Source organism: Hirundo rustica, chromosome 5 (assembly GCF_015227805.2).
Source record: "Hirundo rustica isolate bHirRus1 chromosome 5, bHirRus1.pri.v3, whole genome shotgun sequence".
NCBI lineage: Eukaryota > Metazoa > Chordata > Aves > Passeriformes > Hirundinidae > Hirundo > Hirundo rustica.
Window position 1 is genome coordinate 7,943,144 of NC_053454.1, and position 17,562 is coordinate 7,960,705.

The window sequence follows — 17,562 nt, forward strand, 5'->3', positions numbered from 1 at the left end:
CTTGTCCTAAATGTGCAGCTTCTCTAATCGCCCTTAATGCAATTGTTGAAATGAACCAATGTAGGGAAATGAGCAACCTCGCATCTTAGCACAGCTAAGGCAAGCTCACATTAGGTTTTCTTGATCAAAATCAACACCTGTATCACTTGCAGAATGTTAATTTCTGGTATAATGTAGTCTGTGCAAGATATTTTTAGACTAAACCCTGACCTGGCAGTGAGTTCTCATGGGCAAAAAGAGCTGTAGTGTTGAATTCCTCCCCATCAGATTACAGCTTGATCTGCAGCTGCAATTTAGGTTGGCTGAAATTTTCAAATCATCTTGCAGATAGAGTGCATTGTGTCTGTCCGACAGGGAAGGAACAAAAGCATTCACCAGCTTATTTCATAATGCTCTGCTGTTTCAGTTTAGTCAGTTACTTGCACCAAAATCAACTTCTCCTACAGTGGTATTTTGCAGACTTGTGCTTCTCAGTCCTGTGGTTTGGGATTTGGCATTTGGGGTTTTTTAATAAATGTCAGCGTTACTCATGTAAAAAAAAAAAAAATGTCTGCATAAAAGCAAATTTTAAACACCTAGAAAAATTCCTAAAATCCTGCTGTCCAAAGGCAGCTCTGCCAATGTAGTCCACAAATACATCTGATACAAGTTTGCCTGTCTTTTGTCTAGCAAATCGTCTTCCTGGATTGCTGCAACTCATGCCTTCAGTTCTCTCTGTGACTGGTTCCTCTCCCTCTTTCCAGACTCACAGAGCTATGATGTCTCACCTCCTTTGTGGCCTTTCCTAAAACCTATGTCCCCATCTGTTTGCCTGGGAAAGCAGCACTACATGCTCGTTATGTAGCAGGTTTGGAGTTATATCCATGCTGGCCAGTGGCCACCACTTGAAAATGGGGAAGAGCTCAATTTAGCCATGTTCAATGCAGGAAATAATTTATTTTCTTTTTTTCTTTCTAGCCAGACTTGGAATTTCCATTAAAGTTTTCATCATGGATTATTAATTGCAGCCTCCATTCTATCTCTGCTTGTCAAATTTGGTGAAAACTAGCCAAAAGGTTCAGAAGTTATCAAGGAAAGGAGCAGGGGAACAGATGGACAAAAGAGGAGTTGACAGACAGCATGATCTCATAATCCCCGCTGGCATAGGAATTCAGGCTAGAATTGAAATATTTTAGGTCAGAACACTGTGCACTTAAAATTCTCATTTTGAAAGAACAAGCCTCTAAAGAGAAACAAATTTTCATCTGTTAGACCATCGATCAGCTCTTAGGGCAGAGATTGAACAACAGCCTTCTACAAATATGTCATCAACATTTCTCACAGCCCCTTTCCCACCCAACCTCCGACTCATGTGCTTTGGTGTTTGCTTTTGCAGCTCCTTTTGCATCAAAATTGTTTTCCTCTGGTTCATTTTGTTGTTGTTGTTGTTGTTGTGTTCAGCCAAAACATAATTAAGGCTTACCTTAGCCTTTTTTTCCATTCTAGGAGCAGTTGTTTTGCATCTGTTTCCTAGAACTGGAGAGGCTGCTTAGATAGCATATTGGCTTTACAAGCCATTTTATGGTGAATTCCAGCAGATTAAGGCATAAATATTTCTGGAAGGATGTCTGCAAGCTCTGCAGTATTCCGTCTGTACCATGTTGTGTTTGTTCCACTGCAAAGTATGACATCATTGTGCCTGACACCTCAGAGAGGAGCTCTCGGTTACCCATCGTCAGAGGCTGTAACAAACAGCCAAGGAGTGCAGTGCCACCACACAGGAATTGCAGCTGCCCAGTCTAAACCCTCCCACTGGGATACTGACTGATCTGTTAGATGAAAAACTCAAAGTTGTTTGCTTGTTACTGCTTTAGGGGTTTGTTTTGGTCATGGTTTGGTTTTGGGGGAAAAAAAGATCAACACAGAGGAGGCAAGGAAAAAGGCTTTTAGCTGATGAACTTAACTGTACAGAAGCTTTTTGATTTTGCATCATACTGCACATCTGCTCACAGCAGCAGGATTGCAAAGGTCCCTGCTGCAGATTGTTGGAGCAACAATCACTCTTTAGAAACACCCTGTCCTAAAATGTAATTCATTACTTTAAGCAAATTTGTATTCTGGATTAAGCACAACTTTTGAAGTGCCATGTGAGTTTTTATTATAACAAAGTCAGAAGACAAGAATTTGGCACCAGCTTGTTTTCTTTGCCAAGTGCATGTATCTTCTCTCCAGCGGAATGGTAGATTTCATTCTGAGACCTTGTATTCCCAGAAAAACAGGTCAGAGTGATTAGTTTCCTTCAGCTTTGTTGGATTCAGTACCATAAATATACAAAAAGCTCCTATATGTTTGGGCTACCACTCCTAAGATATTTAAACATATAATGTTCAAAGTGATATTTTCTTTTTCCTAGAAAATTGTTTATTCTCCTGACCCTGTTTGAATGAAAACCTCAGTTTTTATCCTGATAAGCGAGTCAAGCTTCTGGATGTTTAGTATTAAATTTGAAACATCCATCATTAGCGAAATAAGGAAACTTATTTTTCTTATAAACAAAAGGTATAATATGACAAATGTCATAAACAAAGCTGTACAGATCATAAACTGTACAGGATCTACAAAAATAGTCTCACCACATTTATAATAATTTTTTTACCCAATGCAATTCTTGTGCCGAGAAAACTGGTGTTGTCACAAAGTACAACACTGCTAAAATTTTATTATAGCTATTTTTTTTCTGCTGGAGATTAATTTATACTAAGTTACTAAGTGCTAGATTGCATTTTGTTTTTGTGATGATGTTGATTTCAAAGAAAACTGTGATAGAAAAATTAGTTTACTATGATTTGCACATGAGTATCTTTCTGATTCAGCAGGTCAACTTACTCAAATCAAATATAAACATATCAACTAGCTACTGGCCATGATTTCAACATAAAACTACTATTTCTGTATTTTTAAGATATCACTGTATTTAAGACCAACATGCGTGACAAACAGAAACACAAACCAGGGGATGCCACACACTGCAGCTGAGAGCAAACAATGTAATTCACAGAAGGATTTCAGTTCCGTCCCTCTTCTCATCTCTCATCAGCTAAAATGCTGGGTTTTGTCTGGCTGCACATCACTTGTGATGTGACTTTCATATCTGACAAAATAAATATGCAGGGCCTTGTAGGCTGCCTTTTAATGCTTTTTTTCCTCTGCCTTGTACAGAGCTGAAATGATTTCAAGTATAATTACTTACAACTGACACTAATGCTTGTCAATTTGCACTTTGCAAACAGGTTAGTTTGTCTTCAGAAATGTAATTGTGGAAATTTATACAGCACCCATGGTTAGAGACAAATAAGATTAATTACTGTTGGAGTTTCAATTGGCCAGTGTGTGTAAAAGAACTCTGAGTAGCACCCCAGTCTTCATATCATGCTATTAATTTGATTTGCTAAAACTCAGTGAGCTCTTTATGAAATAGCTGACATGAAATAAGCTGACATGTAAAGATTTGCAATATGTAAAGAACTGCAAAGAGAAGAAACACTATGCTCAAAACACAAGGGCTGGAAGTTTTTAAAAAAACCTGAGTAACACAACAAAAAGGTATAAAAAAATTGTATTTATATTATGACGAGATAATGATACAACACAATACTCCGTGTGCTACAGAACGTAGCCAGCGCCATGTACGTGTGTACAAATGAATCTGTATAATACAGTAAAATGCATCTCACAGACTATGAACCATTCCTTTGGCTCTGGGACCAGAGGCTCTGGCACAGAACCCACTCGCTAATACCTTTAGGTAACAATTTTACCAGTAAGCAGCAGAAGGCTCTCAGCCAGTGCTTCACCGGCACCAAAATTTCATCTTAAACATCCATACTGCACAGACCCTTCCAATGCCATAAATCCCGTGTAACCACAGTTTATGCCTCTCGTGCAAAATGAAAGAAAGGAACTCTGAACTTGGGGCACCTTCACTCTGCTCTGCCAACAGGCAAGCCTCTGGCTGGCCATGCCTCCCCAGGAATCCTTTCCTGGGCTTATTTACAATACTTCAGATGGAGAGAACAGCCAAGGTGACCAAATGGTCTTTTCTGTTTCATATATCCCCTGCATTTTAATTCTGGGTAGCTATGGAACACACTTGGATGTTTTCTTTACAGCTGCCAATTAACAGCAGTGCATTTAGACAGTCACTTAAGCAAATTGGCTCATTTCATTGCTGGCAAAATTAATTTCTGCATTTGCCCCATTAGTATTTGTAGGGAGTACAGCTCTTCGTTAAAGGGTTCCTGAAAGGTTTCAATTATTCTTCCATCAATTTTGGAAAGTGTAAGTTAATGGATTAAATATCAGCACTGTTACTGGCTCATACCACACACAACCAATGGCCTCTACCATTTAAAAAAAAATTTAACAGATTTAGGAAAGAGTAATTTGTTTTGAAGACATTCCTTTATCAGCAGCATCATAAAACGAAATGTATAAAATTAATATTACTTAATTAAAAACTGTGATGATCTGGTTCTTTTCAAAAATGTGTTTCTTTCCACATAGCTGGTCTGCAAGGATGAAAAATTTCACCACTAATTACCAGTCTGCCAAAAAGTTGGTAAAAGGGTGAAATAATCACTTGTTCAGGTGCTGTTTTAAGTACGTTGAGGAAAAGTAAAAGTACCCACCCAGAGCAGGTCTGCAGGCAGAGCCCACACTTGTAACTTCATCTCTTTCTGTTGCCCAGTTCTCCTCTTTTGGCATTTTAAGTTCACCCACTGAAATGGGTTATGCAAAGTGTACAGTCAGATGTTCAGAATACTGTTATTTATCACTGTAATTTATTTGCAGGTCAATGAGTAACTTTTTTTTCTACTTCTATTATTATATGCATGTGGTATAGTTGAACCCATACTCATCCATGTCAAAAATATAATACCAGTGAAGTCAGAGTCTTAGTTCTGCTAAGTTAGATCAAGTTAGATGTGTTAGATTTTAAGTAGTTTTCTTCCACTGCAAATTTTATACTAATAAATTAGGATTGAAATTAATCTATAAACACCACATGGAAAACTGGCCTTCTCATGGATTTTGGGAGGCTTTTTTATTTCTGTTTTATCCTGCTAAAACTCACTCTGAACCAAGTTTGTTCTTTGCAGAAGACAATACGGGATCCAGTCTCTGGTTAATAATGTGTTGCAGAGCTTCTACTGCCAAACCTGCTCTTTTCAGAAGATAAATAAATCAGCTGCATTGAACTTGAGAGGGTACAAGCTGGGCAGAGAGAGGATGGATGCGAAGGAGGATTCAGCCTCAGAATTGCAGCAGAGAATGTGCAGAAAGAACTAACAATTTTAGGCTGGGTTTTTTGTGCCTCCCTCCGGTGATGCCAGAGTGCAGGCATGGAGTTGGAGGAAGCACTAATCCAGGAGCAGTGCAGAGGCGTCTATCCTCCGACACCTGCGTGCTGCAAGGGAAAGCCCTTCCTTTCTTCTCCCCCAGGAAACAGGCCAAGCCTCCACGTCTCCAGAAAAAGAACTGCGATGACTTCATCTCTCCAGAGCCCCTTCCACAGAGAAAAAGACCTAGCAGCCCTGTAATCTTGTCCCTACTCCTTTTCCGATGTGGTAACTGCAGAGGAAATGGATGAACTGAGCAATAGCACCTCCTCGCCTGCTAAAAGCGCGGTCATGACAACACGGCAGAGCTGCCAAGGTGGTGGCAGGATTTAATCTTGCAGCAAACAGTTTGCTTTTTGCAGTCCCGCTGTGGGCACAGGCACACTTGTGCATGCTCATGGGGCACACACACAAATGTCCAGCTGAGAAAAAATAATAAAAATAACACTTTGCATCCCAAGGTGCTGTGGCCACAGGCAGCGCTGTGTTGGCTGCTCAGCAGCAGAACCTGAAGGAATGTCAGAGCCCCGACTGTCCCCAGGGGACTGCAGCTCTGCTGACGGGGACAGCCCGGTCCCCGAACCTCACCCTAGGAACTGCTGTGCCATTGCCTCTATCGGGGCTCTGCTGCCCGGGGGCTGTGCCTGAAAATTCCACCTTAAATTGGGCTGTGCTTGAGGGAGAATGACACAGGCAGTATGGTGTCATTTTTCTTTACCAGCGTAATAGCTCCCAGCTGTAATAACTGAAAAAGTAAAAACAAATAAACCCTTTTTATTTCCACTCAAGATTATTCGAGTAATTTTTATTGAAAATATAAGATCTACAAAGCCATGGATACCCAGCGTGGAAGAACTCATTAAGTTAGCACATTCATCTTTAAAAGGAAAATTTCATGTTGACCTAAGGTACAATAATATTCAATTTAAAGTCTCGTTTTTCCTTCTGTAAGTTTCAAATCTCTTTTCATTAGGAGGTTCTGTGCAAGAGCTGCTTGTCATGAAAGGAAACACTTTACAATCCATGAATGTGTTCATTATATAATAAATGAACAGCAACAATATACTAGCCTCTTTTTTTTTTTTTTTTCCTGTTAACAGTCGTGTGTTAAAGTAAACTGTTTTTTTTTTTTTTCCATGATTTGGAAATTAGTTACATATGCACCAAAGGAGCTAGTAATTTCTGCTGCTTGTCAGCTACACACAATGAGAATATTGCTGTGTGCTCTCCCCAACAATGAGGATTTTAGTAATATGCAAGGTGTATAGAACGTAATACCAAAACCTGCATCACAGAAAAGGTTAATTGTTTTCTTATTCAGCTGCCAGAGTTGATAACCTTAGGCCCCTCCCCAGAGCCAAAGTAGGGGTGGCCATCCATTAGGTTATGTAAATTAGATGTATACGTTTCCTTGTTGGCAAGTTCCAAGCAGTAAGCGAGAGTGCAAACAAGGATCTGTAAGCTGCCACAAAATGTATTCATATTTCTACTCCGTGTTGTAAGAGCCAAAGGGAGGACACATATGTCAGATGTTGAAAGAACAACTGAACCTTTGCTTTTGATCATTATGGTCAGTCTGTCATGAGGTCTTGTATACGAATGCTAAAAATGGCACCACACTTGGACATCCCATAGCCCTACACAGTACGTTTGTGTTTCCCAAGCCACTGAGCGCTGGTCTCACAGAGACCCTGACTTTATAAGCTAACAAAAAATAGATTCGGGTGCTGAAGAATGCAAGGGAGGGCTCATACAAAGACAATTAACCCTCGCACCAAAACCTAATTTCATGATTTTACTTAAAGCCACACTGAATCAGTCGTGAGAGGGTGAAGATATAAATACACCTCTCTGCTTCATCCATAAGAAGGTGGACAACTGACCATTTGAACAGAGGGTCTTGAAACAAAGCTTAGTCGTCCTTTAAACAATGAAAAGGAGAGGCATACATAAATGGTCACCAAGGCACAATATGACAAAGGTGAAGAGTCCCTGAGACTCTGGTCTGGGTCTGTACCATTCCCCTCCTTATACAAGTAAATGAGAACATTTAGGAAAATATAATACAAAATCTCTTACAGGAAATATAGACTACACTTGCTAAAATCACTTCCCTAAAAGTGTTTATAGCTTTTTTCTTTTCTTTTTTTTTTTTTTTTTTTTCAAATTTTTTTCTTTTTTTTTCTCCTTTTTTTAAATTTTTTTTAAAAGACCTTCTTTAAACAGATAATGCAAAGACTGGTCCATTTTTTTCTTACCCGGCAAGCCAAGCTCTAATGACTTCACTAAGCAGAAGTTGTATTAAAATACATCTTCATAGTATTGCTACAATTTGGGTAAATATGTTCTGAACAGCTTGATGAGTACTAAATAAACTTTGCTGTTTTACAGCATACATTTTAATTTTTTTGCACTTTTTTAAGAATAGAAAATGCAATTATAGTGTGCAAAAGAAAAAAATTAATTATCTTCTAGCTGAATACTGTAATTTTAAGCCATGCCTTCCATAAAAATGTATTGACATGTGTAAATAGAAGAAAAGAAAAAAAATACAAGCAAACAGAGATTTCATTTCCTCGCAAGGAAAGTTTAACTATCACAAACTGGATCACTGGAGTTCTGTATTCTTCAGAGAAAGAAATGAAAACAACAACCCATAAAACCACTGAAATGCTTCAAATGTCATCCATTCCACAGTAACAGGTTAGAACTGCCATGTTGCTTTCTACTGCTCCCGTTAACATGGAGAGGATGATTTGCTGCTGGTTGGATATTGAATACAAAAAGCAAAAGAAAGTTGAGATCATCCCACATGAAGTCATTGCTAGAGCTGGCTTTTCCCCCATTTTGAAGTACAGTAGTGACTTGTAAATACGACCTTTTCTAAAGATCATCTGAGATTTCAAGATTTATATGCTTGCTTCACCCAAACAACAACTGCTGAAAGAATTTACTCTATGGAGCCCACTATACAGCATTCAAAATGTTTTGGGGTTTTTTTATGAAAAAATACCACAAAAAGTAGTTTTAGGTTTTTGTATCTCTGAATCACTAGCAGGTTGTAGGTTTAATTTATTCTTCCATGTTTGAAAATGTTTTCTGCAAAATCAAAATAAACTGTCAAACTCCCTTACATCATGCTTCCAACAGTTTGAATTTAATACTTCTTGAATGGAACGACATAATTTATTTCCTTTAATTTGCAGGATGGCTACATCAAGCTAGCTTTAAGTCACAACTGTACCTAACCACAGTTCTCTGCAGCAAACCCATGATTTACAATATCTAATATTGTGGTTACAGTGCAGGGAACGGTGGGTAAGAAACCTCCATGTCAGAGTATTGTGGTTGGGGTTTCCCGGAAGAGTGGCAGTTGACACCTCTGGAATATTCATATATAAGTGCTTCAGTCAGATGGTCCTGAGTTGAGCGGGTAACTCAGGCACTATGAGAGCCTGGCATTCAGTCTGCGGGAATGTGTGTAACCTCCGTCACTCGAACCGCTCTGCAAACTGTAGTGGTCTTCAGCATCACTGGCACTTCCAATACTGTCCATTTCACCTGGAGTAAACTCCATTCCTTCAATGTCTACTTCTAAAGAAAACATAACAAGGCACATTTTCAGAAGGTTGTAGCAACTAGTCATGGGCCAGTGTCAATCAACATCCAGGTGAAACCTGAATCATACTGCAGTTTCAATAATTAAAAAAAAAAAAAAAAAAAAAAAAAAAAAAGGACCTGGCACAGTAATTCCTGAGGAAAGGATCACCTTGTCCACCTGAGAATTAAAATCCCTTCTGTCCTCAGCCACAGAAATATACTGCACTACATCAATACCAAATGCTTTCCCAGAACTGTTCCAACCTGCACCCAGACACTGATTTAGAAAAAAGCTGGCCCTCAGAGGCTGTCGCACTGCAGCACTGTCCACGGTAATTCCAACCACGCAGGTGTTGGCTGGCCATGGTGTGACTGCCTGTCCCCAGCTAACTGCCCCAAGACCAACCACTCAACCCCCCTGGGCCTTGAAACATCCACCCTGAGTGACTGTTCCGCACAGAAAAACTTCCAAATGGGAAAATAAGAAATGGCAACAGCCAGCTTGACAAGCTGTCTTAGATCAGAACCAAATGCAGAGAACCCTTGGTGATCGTTGCACAGAAAATGTTTTAAAATTTCACAATAAATGATGTGGAAATAATTTATTCACATAAATGAATTAAGCAAAATAAGACTTTTTTTTTTTCCATGAGAAAATATTATGCCAGCCTTACCAATAATTACACTAAAAATTCAAAACATTAAATGGTAATTGTTAAAAGAACTGGCAAAAAACACACGCAGGATTAATAGCTTTAAAAATACACCCAATTTTAACAGCTTCAAAACTGATTAGGAAAAAGGCCCTTTTTGAAAGAATGCGAAAAAGATGCGCTAATTTTTTACTCTTCAAATCGCATTACGGAATAATGTTGTCTGGGGTTTGTTGAAAGGTTGATTTTAGTTCTAAATGACATTTCCTGGTTTCCCTGCTTCCCTTTTCCCTGCTGCTCCCGCGGGCCCCTTTGGGAAGCCCTGGCTCCATTACCTTGTTCAGAGTCAGTGGATATTGTTGATCCCATGCTGTCAGTGCGGATTCGCTCCATGCCCTGCACGGATAGCTGCTCCAACCTGCGCTTGAGGTAGCGGTGCTCCCGCTGCAATTGTTCTTTAATATTTAGAGCTTTTCGGTCCTGTTCTTCCAATTTCTTAAAGGGAGAGAAACACAGTAAGCTGATGGTTTGTACCCATGTCAAAGCAGAAGTAACTTAAGGTCTTCTCGTAAACAGTAATTCGAAAGCCATTTAAATATTTTAATTGATTAATATAAAGTTAAAATTAAATTTAGAAGTTCAGTGTTTTAGTTGGCATTCTGTAGAGGTCAGTACAATTTTAGCAGGCTGAATTTGTTTCACAATAAGATACACGGTTACAGGGGAAAAAATTAATAAAAAAAAAATCCTCGAGACTCTCTTGCCACTAGCAGACATTGCTTGACAAGGACCACATTAATGTTGTCTTGGTTGTGGGTAATATTTAAATCATTTTATCAGGCGAAACCGGCATCATCTTTGATAACTCGAGCACAGCTCAGGTTTCAGTGAGAACATAACGCCTCTTTAAATGAGTCTCTTATTTCACCTCTCACCATAAAGGAACCGTCGTGAGCCTCTGAATGTTCTCCCTCCTACTGCAGGCCGTGGAAAATTTTAGCATTTAAAAAGCTTCATTAACAAAAAGCAGCATTAATAATATATAGAAGGAGGAATTTACTAACAACTCTCTTTATTCTTGCTTTTTATTTTCCTTGAACTTCTGCAGAGCAAGTATGATATTCTGTGATATAGCCTACAAAGTCAATGGTACTAATCCAAAATTTCTCAGCAAAATTTCTCAGTCTGTGAAAGGATCCTTTACATATCTACCTAAAATCTCCCCTCTGACAGAATAAAATCAGGTATTAATTTTGTAAATAAAAAGAATATTTTGCACCCGGTAAAATGTGCTGCACTGTTGGTCCAAATACAGAAACAGGAATAATAAGGTATTTTTTGTATTTGAACTAAGCCCTCGTCCAAATCTAAAAAAACTGACTACATAATTAGGGGAAAAAAAAGTAAGAGTATGATGGGATTAAAAGCATGAAGGATACACAAATCGAAACACCTATTATTATTTTAAAAATTTTCTATATGATGCAGTAAATTACAGGTTCTAGCAGTGAAAGCACTTATAAGAGTGAGCAGATTTCTCTGTGAGCTGTGTTTACACGATCACGGAGATTTAGGAGATGTGCAGGGAGTGAATACAGCTGCTGATGATTCCTCCCTGCCATCTGAATGAACCTAGGCTTGGTTTTCTGAGGAGAGCAGGCTGGGACAGGGCACAGCAAACTACAAGCAAAATCCTTTCAGAGACTTTGCTGCTCCCATGCAAGCCTGAAATGAAAGTGTTTAAAAAAATAACTGAGGCTCTTAAACGGGGCAGCTTCTTGGCTCAGTGAAATCTGCCTTCTTCCGCCACATTTTCAGCCCCCTCCCAGGCAATCCACTGCAGATCCTCATCAGAGGTGGATACAGTGTTATAATAGGAAAAGGGGCTGGTACATCCATGTACACAACAAACCAAATGTGCCCAATTGATCAGACTTCCTTTTCCTGTATTTTCCTGGCTGCAATCCCGAACTCTAACAACTATTTTAGGAAAGGACTCAGTGATTCATATCCAGGAGACTCAAAACTGTCCAATCTTACAGAGCAGATTTCAATATATGGGGGGCGTGCGTGTGTGAAAAGTTCAGGACTAATGACTGTGTTCGAAATGCCAGCCGGGCACGGGCAAGCTCTGGCAGGGCAGGGGAGGGAGCCAACCTGACAAAGGGGAGCAATTAAACACTAACCCAGTTAGGGCAGGTTCAGTTAAAATCTTAAAAAGAAAGTTAAACTTCAGTCTCGGTTTTCAGAGAACGAGTACTCGGTGCTGTGCAAGAAGATCTGGAAAGAATCTGTTCCCAGCTTTTTTTATCAGCAGCTGAAATGGTAACTACAGGGCTAATCTCGCACACTCGCCACTTGTAAAAACAGTTTTTCAATTTGTATGCATAAGCCCGTGATAGGGGGGCAGCCCAAGACAAAAACCACATGCAGTGCCTTTCATGCATGCTAGCCTGAATTATAAACAAGAGGCCAAAATCTCAGATGGTAAAAACAGGGGTTGCCCAGCTGGAGTAAATGTGCTTAGAAGTGCTGAAAAAGTAGCTCTGTAAACTTGTTCACAAGAATTGTTTTGCTTAAATTAATCTATAATTCTTCACATGAATCACACCTATTTCTGTAACTGTAGTGAATCTTAAAGCTCTGTATCAGCAGGCTGTTCTCCAAAATATTCCAAGATTACTGGCAGTGTTCAGTTTTGCCTGACACTTTTCTTGACCTGTTTCTCTGTAACACTGAAAAAATGCCAGATGAGTAATTATAGTCCTGGACACAGCAGCAGAAACCTGTTCTTTGACTTTTACATTTGAATACCTCTTTGTCTTATTTCTGCATATAAGCCCATTCCCTGAAAACAATGACAGCGAAAATGGGAGTGAAGGTGTCTTTGGAGAGAGGAGGCCTGAGGAATAATTTCCTTTGAATTACCTGTGCAAATGTAGAACCTGCACTGCTGCTGGATCATAGATGAGACTTGAGGATGTTTTTTGTTTTTAACTTGTAACGAGGGGAGTGGCAACTAACAGGAGATTGCATTTAATTTTTTGTTTCATTTAAACGAGAATCTGGTCAAAAAAATGTTGGTGAGGATAAGGCTCACTAGTAGATATGATCTTTTTGACTCCATTAATTTTTTTCATCATAAATGGATCTGGCTTTTTACATTTAAAACAGTGCAGTACAATGCTGCTTTGCTCAGATCTTAATAAATATATTAATCAAAGGACAGCTTTGACAGATACTTTTTAAAATTATAGTGGAAATCATTAAATACATTAGTTAGTATCTAAGCAGAAATCACAAAACCGCTGCTTTATATATCCGAGATGCTAAATTGCAAAACACTAAACTTTGACACTGTGACTGAAATCCCTGCAAGTAATAAAGGCCAATACATCCAGAAGATTGGACATATGGATATGGATTTTGTGTGAAAATTCACTTCCTCTCTATGGATACACATTCTGGAAGCTTCTCCCTTGAAAGAAATAAAAACATGGATGAATGTTTTTACCTTGATATGCATCTTAGCTCTTTTCAACAGACTTAGAGTGGTGTGTCTGGTGCTGTCCGGCCCGAGAGGCACAAGCTGTTTTAGCTGTTCCAAATATAGCCGGAGTTTAGCGCGCCTGCAAGCATTAAAAACGGAGAGCGTTGTAGTGGAGTTGCACCCGAACAGAATATCCTATATGCAAACACCATCTGTTTGCAGGATCTCTGTGCAGAACTCGAGTCAACGGTGGCTTCCTTTCCCCTCCCTTTGGCAAAGTTTCAGACTGAAAGGTCACTTGAAACGCAGTAATGCTGCTTGGCACACTCAGACAGGAGGCTCGTACCTGTATTTCAAAGCAGACTGCTCAGCCTGCTCAGTCCCATCGTAACCAAAGGGGAGTGTGCTCAGAGATCTGAGACATCCAGGCAAGGTTGCACGCTCAGCCCAAGGCTGGGTGAGGAAAAAACTGGGATTTTGCTCCAATGCAGCGATTTCCGCAGGCACAGACAGAGCTGTGGGCAGCTGCAGACCCTGATCCCCCTCTCCCCATTCCTATCCCTGCCTGCTGCAATAGGACACATTCCAGCTCTGCAAGCCAAGGGCATCCATGCAGCTCTTCACAGCTCAGAGCTGTTTCCACCCATGGTTTATCACTGTATTTTAACAGGGAGGTCCTGATGCTCCCTTCTACTGACCCAGAGTCCCCCCAGAAGGAGACATTCTTCCCCTCACTGTAGAGTGTTTATTATAAACACACAAGAAAAAAACACTTCCAGCCATATTCCTCAACAAGAAGGTCCTGCTTTCTCTGTTACTCCCTTGCAAGTAGCGCTACTGCTGCTCTCAACAATCTCTCCAGTACTACTGCCATTAATCCATCAGTAAAAAAGGATGAACAAAGTACTGTTTCTACAAATGTTTTCCAAACTAGAAACCAGTTGGCGATACAACAGTCCATGAAACAGTTGCTTGGCCTGTCCAAAACATGGCAGTGGCTAACCAAAGAACCACGTGCAAGTGTGTTTCTACAGTTACATCCTAATGAAAATCTCTCCTGCTTTTAATTCACAGCCCTTGAAAAGGAATCCACATGGTTCTGCAATGAGATAGAAATGGATGTGGAAGTGCGTCCATGAATAATTAGTATTCTCCTTTCTGCCAGCCTCTTACAGGCTGAGCAAAGCCACGACCTGGAGCTGACATTGCCCTCACAGCTGTAACTGAAGCAGATCATAAGTGTGAGGTGAATAATCATCTTTTTCTAATTTGCTTGATGCTGCACGAAGGAAACAAACACTGCAGAGAATTGAACACTTCTGGTTGAGAACGAACTTTCTTTTGAGCAGTGAGTTCAGAACCACAGTCCAGCATCAGTGTTTGAAATGCAGCTGAAGAGGATCTCACATGAACCAAATGACAAATTACACATGTGTAATTGGAATGATTAGTGCAATGTGAAAACAACCTGGGAATTAATGGTGAAAAAACCCAAAGCAAAATAGAATCTAATACAGAACAGTAGTGACTACATACTCACACATTTAGTTCTGTCTGCCTATCAATCAGCAGTGTATTAGGTAAGAAATCACAAAGCACTTACATAATTTTTTTTATTTTTTCTTCAAGCCACTTAGGGAAAAAGGATTTTTGGTGAAAATGTGATTCACAAGAGAAAACTGATGACAGACTTTTTGTTTAGGCCTGGGGTTTGTTTTTAAATAGCAAAGTTCTAAACTTAAGCATCTAAATGCTTTTATTTAAACAATACCAACAAAGACTGGCCTAAGTATTCACAAAAATATCCCCATCAGATCCCCTGAGGCTGCTACCTAAACTTCGAGACTGATCTTTAAAAAAGCGAAATACCCAAATTAGGGACCACTGGTATTTATAAAGAAAATTTTAATGAGGCAAGTTTTTATTTCTGTGTCTCTAATCTCTAACAGCTACCTGGCTGGATTTGCATTTTAAATACAAAAACTTGATCCAGGGACTAAATTCAAGTAATCTTTTTGATTTCTAAATTGCCTCTGAACCTACACGAGTCTGCGTCACTCAGCCCAGCATGGATGTAACTGTTTTTAGATTGATGACAAGAAACTGAGGACTGAAGATGAAGGAGGATATGGGAAGGAAGAGGAGAAGGATAGTACTAAATAGTAAATAGAGAGGTAAACATCTTGAAATGGAATGATCAATACACTGGGAGCAATTAAAAAACTGATAAGGAATATACAGAGCTGTTGATCTGAGATTTACTTAGTATTAATTCTGGAAAACATTAATGAAACCAGACTACATACTAAACTTATCTGCCTCTTGCTATTTGAGGAAAGTCTGCTTACCACAGGGAGAAGAAAGTAAGGCTTTAGTGCACTTCTTTGCCATCAACTGGGAAGTTCACAGAGGTATCAGGGGCATGGCTATGTGCCTGTTTAAAGCACAAACTCTTTTATTTACCTGCCAGCCCAGCAGAGCAGGACTTTACAGGAAGAACATGGGACTGAATCTAAGAAGAGTATTTTAAGTGACCAGTGAGAAGAATTAAAAGAGCTGAATACTAACAAAACTGCTTTAAGGCTTTTTCAGTACTACCAACTGATACTGACAGCAGTAAATGTTGTAAACACAGTTGCTGAAAGACCTCCTCTTTTTTCCTTAAAAAGACTGTTTCTTTCATCTAATTATTCAGCACCTATGAATCCATTACAGATTTTAAAGCATAAGCTTTACAGAGCTCTTTACATAAATGCAGATATGTTTATGTGACTAATTCATATACTATAATCAGTGGCATAGATTGTAACTGTACAAAAAGAAAACCAGCCCACCACAATTCCTCTGGCACTGGAGTAAATATCCCCACATTTTTCATCTTGCACATTTTAGAAAAAACTGTAAGAATGTAAGAAAACATTTCAGGCATGTTATGTTAACAGATCACACCAGCAGGAACAAGGGACTCAAACTTCACAGCAGATAAGTTGTCTCGTACAGACTCTGCCAGCACTAATTTCTCTCTTTTTCTGCAGGGACCTGACAGCTTTTGCTTTTCCTTGGCTGACTGTGACCACAGGAGGAGGGAAAGGCACTCACAGAGGTAATCACAGCCAGAGCTGCTTTGTGTTTTGCAGCTCACGCCTTAAATTCCACCTAAAAAAATAACAAAAAGAAAAGAAAAAAGAAAAAAAAAAAGCAGCCTGGTATCAGAGCAACAGGATAACAGTCTCTGTGCATGAGACGTGGTTGAAGTTGGGTAATTACTCTCTGCTCAGCTTCCAACCCCTGTGCTACACCTTTGCCCACACCCAGAGGCCTGGACAGCACAGCTAACAGCAGAGGACACTTTCCTCACCTCAGGTGGATGCACAGAAATACCCCCTTCATCTGGGAAGGCAGGGATCTAAAAAATGCCATCCAAAATCCCAATCAAGCCTGCAGCTCTCTGTTTCGGGTGTAGCCCCACACATGGAGAGGTGCATGGGTGCCCAGTGTGATTTATCCCGTTGTCCTTTGTGCCAGATGATAAAGGAGTTTCAGATGTTCAAGACTCCAGCGTTTCTCCATAAGCAGTTTCACAGCAGGATCCTCTGAGTCTGCTTTTCAGCTCTTCCAGGGCTTGGTAAGCCCAGGCTGGTCAGTATTCCAGGGCAGTGGCCATGTCTAGCAGCTGTCAGGGGGTTCCTGACGTTCACATAAAGGACAAAGCCACCTGCTGACGATTACCCAAAGGCTGCCAGCTGGAACTGCCTTAAACTGGTTTGGAATCCATGTAAGCCATGATGGGCAATAGAGGCAGGGGTTTCAGAGCCCATGGCAGAATGAGCTCTGGAGCCCCAGAACACGGAGGGACAAAGCAGTAAAAAGGTGGTATTAAGAATTTTCCTACAGAACAAGGACATCCACCAGAAGACTATCACAGGAAGACTACTCACTGGCTTTAGACCTTGGAGACTCCAGTTTGCTCAAGTGTTTGGCTATGAAAAGGCAGATTCACCACTTCTCAAAGAAAGGGTAGCCGTATAAAGGTATATTAAGGTCTTTGACCCTAATCAGTTTCAAAGTTGTGTTAAATGAGTCTTTTAAATAATAGTCAATAAGCTTTGCTGCAGATCCCAGATGCAAATCCAAGCAGCACACCAAGAAATGGAATACTAAGATGCAGGGAAAAAAAAGAAACAAGAAAGTTCATTGTTCACCCTGGATAATCTTCATTCCAAGGAAACTGCAACAACTCCAAGAAATTCCTACAACTACTTGACAGGCAGTTGCAATGGGAACAAAATACTTCTCTGTAGGGCTGAATAATACAACAAAAGGCAACGGCTGTGAATTCAGAGTTTCAGGATGGACATTGGGAAACAAATTTTTTATTGGGGCAGTGGTGCACAACCAGAATAGGTTGCCCAGAAAGGCAGTCCTTGGAGGTTCTTAAAGA

The 17,562-nt window shown here is 39.9% G+C and overlaps 1 protein-coding gene across 3 annotated transcripts in view; it reads right to left on the reverse strand.

Moving 5' to 3' along the window:
• Positions 1-3,578: 3,578 nt before the first annotated feature.
• Positions 3,579-17,562, reverse strand: part of MXD4 (MAX dimerization protein 4) — a 41,127-nt gene continuing 27,143 nt past the window's right edge. For all 3 annotated transcript variants that reach the window (XM_040064180.2, XM_040064179.2, XM_040064181.2), the window contains exons 4-6: positions 13,146-13,260; positions 9,967-10,126; positions 3,579-8,972 (exon numbers count right to left, since the gene is read on the reverse strand). In XM_040064180.2, the coding sequence (XP_039920114.1) occupies positions 8,824-8,972; positions 9,967-10,126; positions 13,146-13,260 (424 nt within the window). In that variant the 3' untranslated portion in view covers positions 3,579-8,823. The remainder of the gene's footprint in view (positions 8,973-9,966; positions 10,127-13,145; positions 13,261-17,562) is intronic.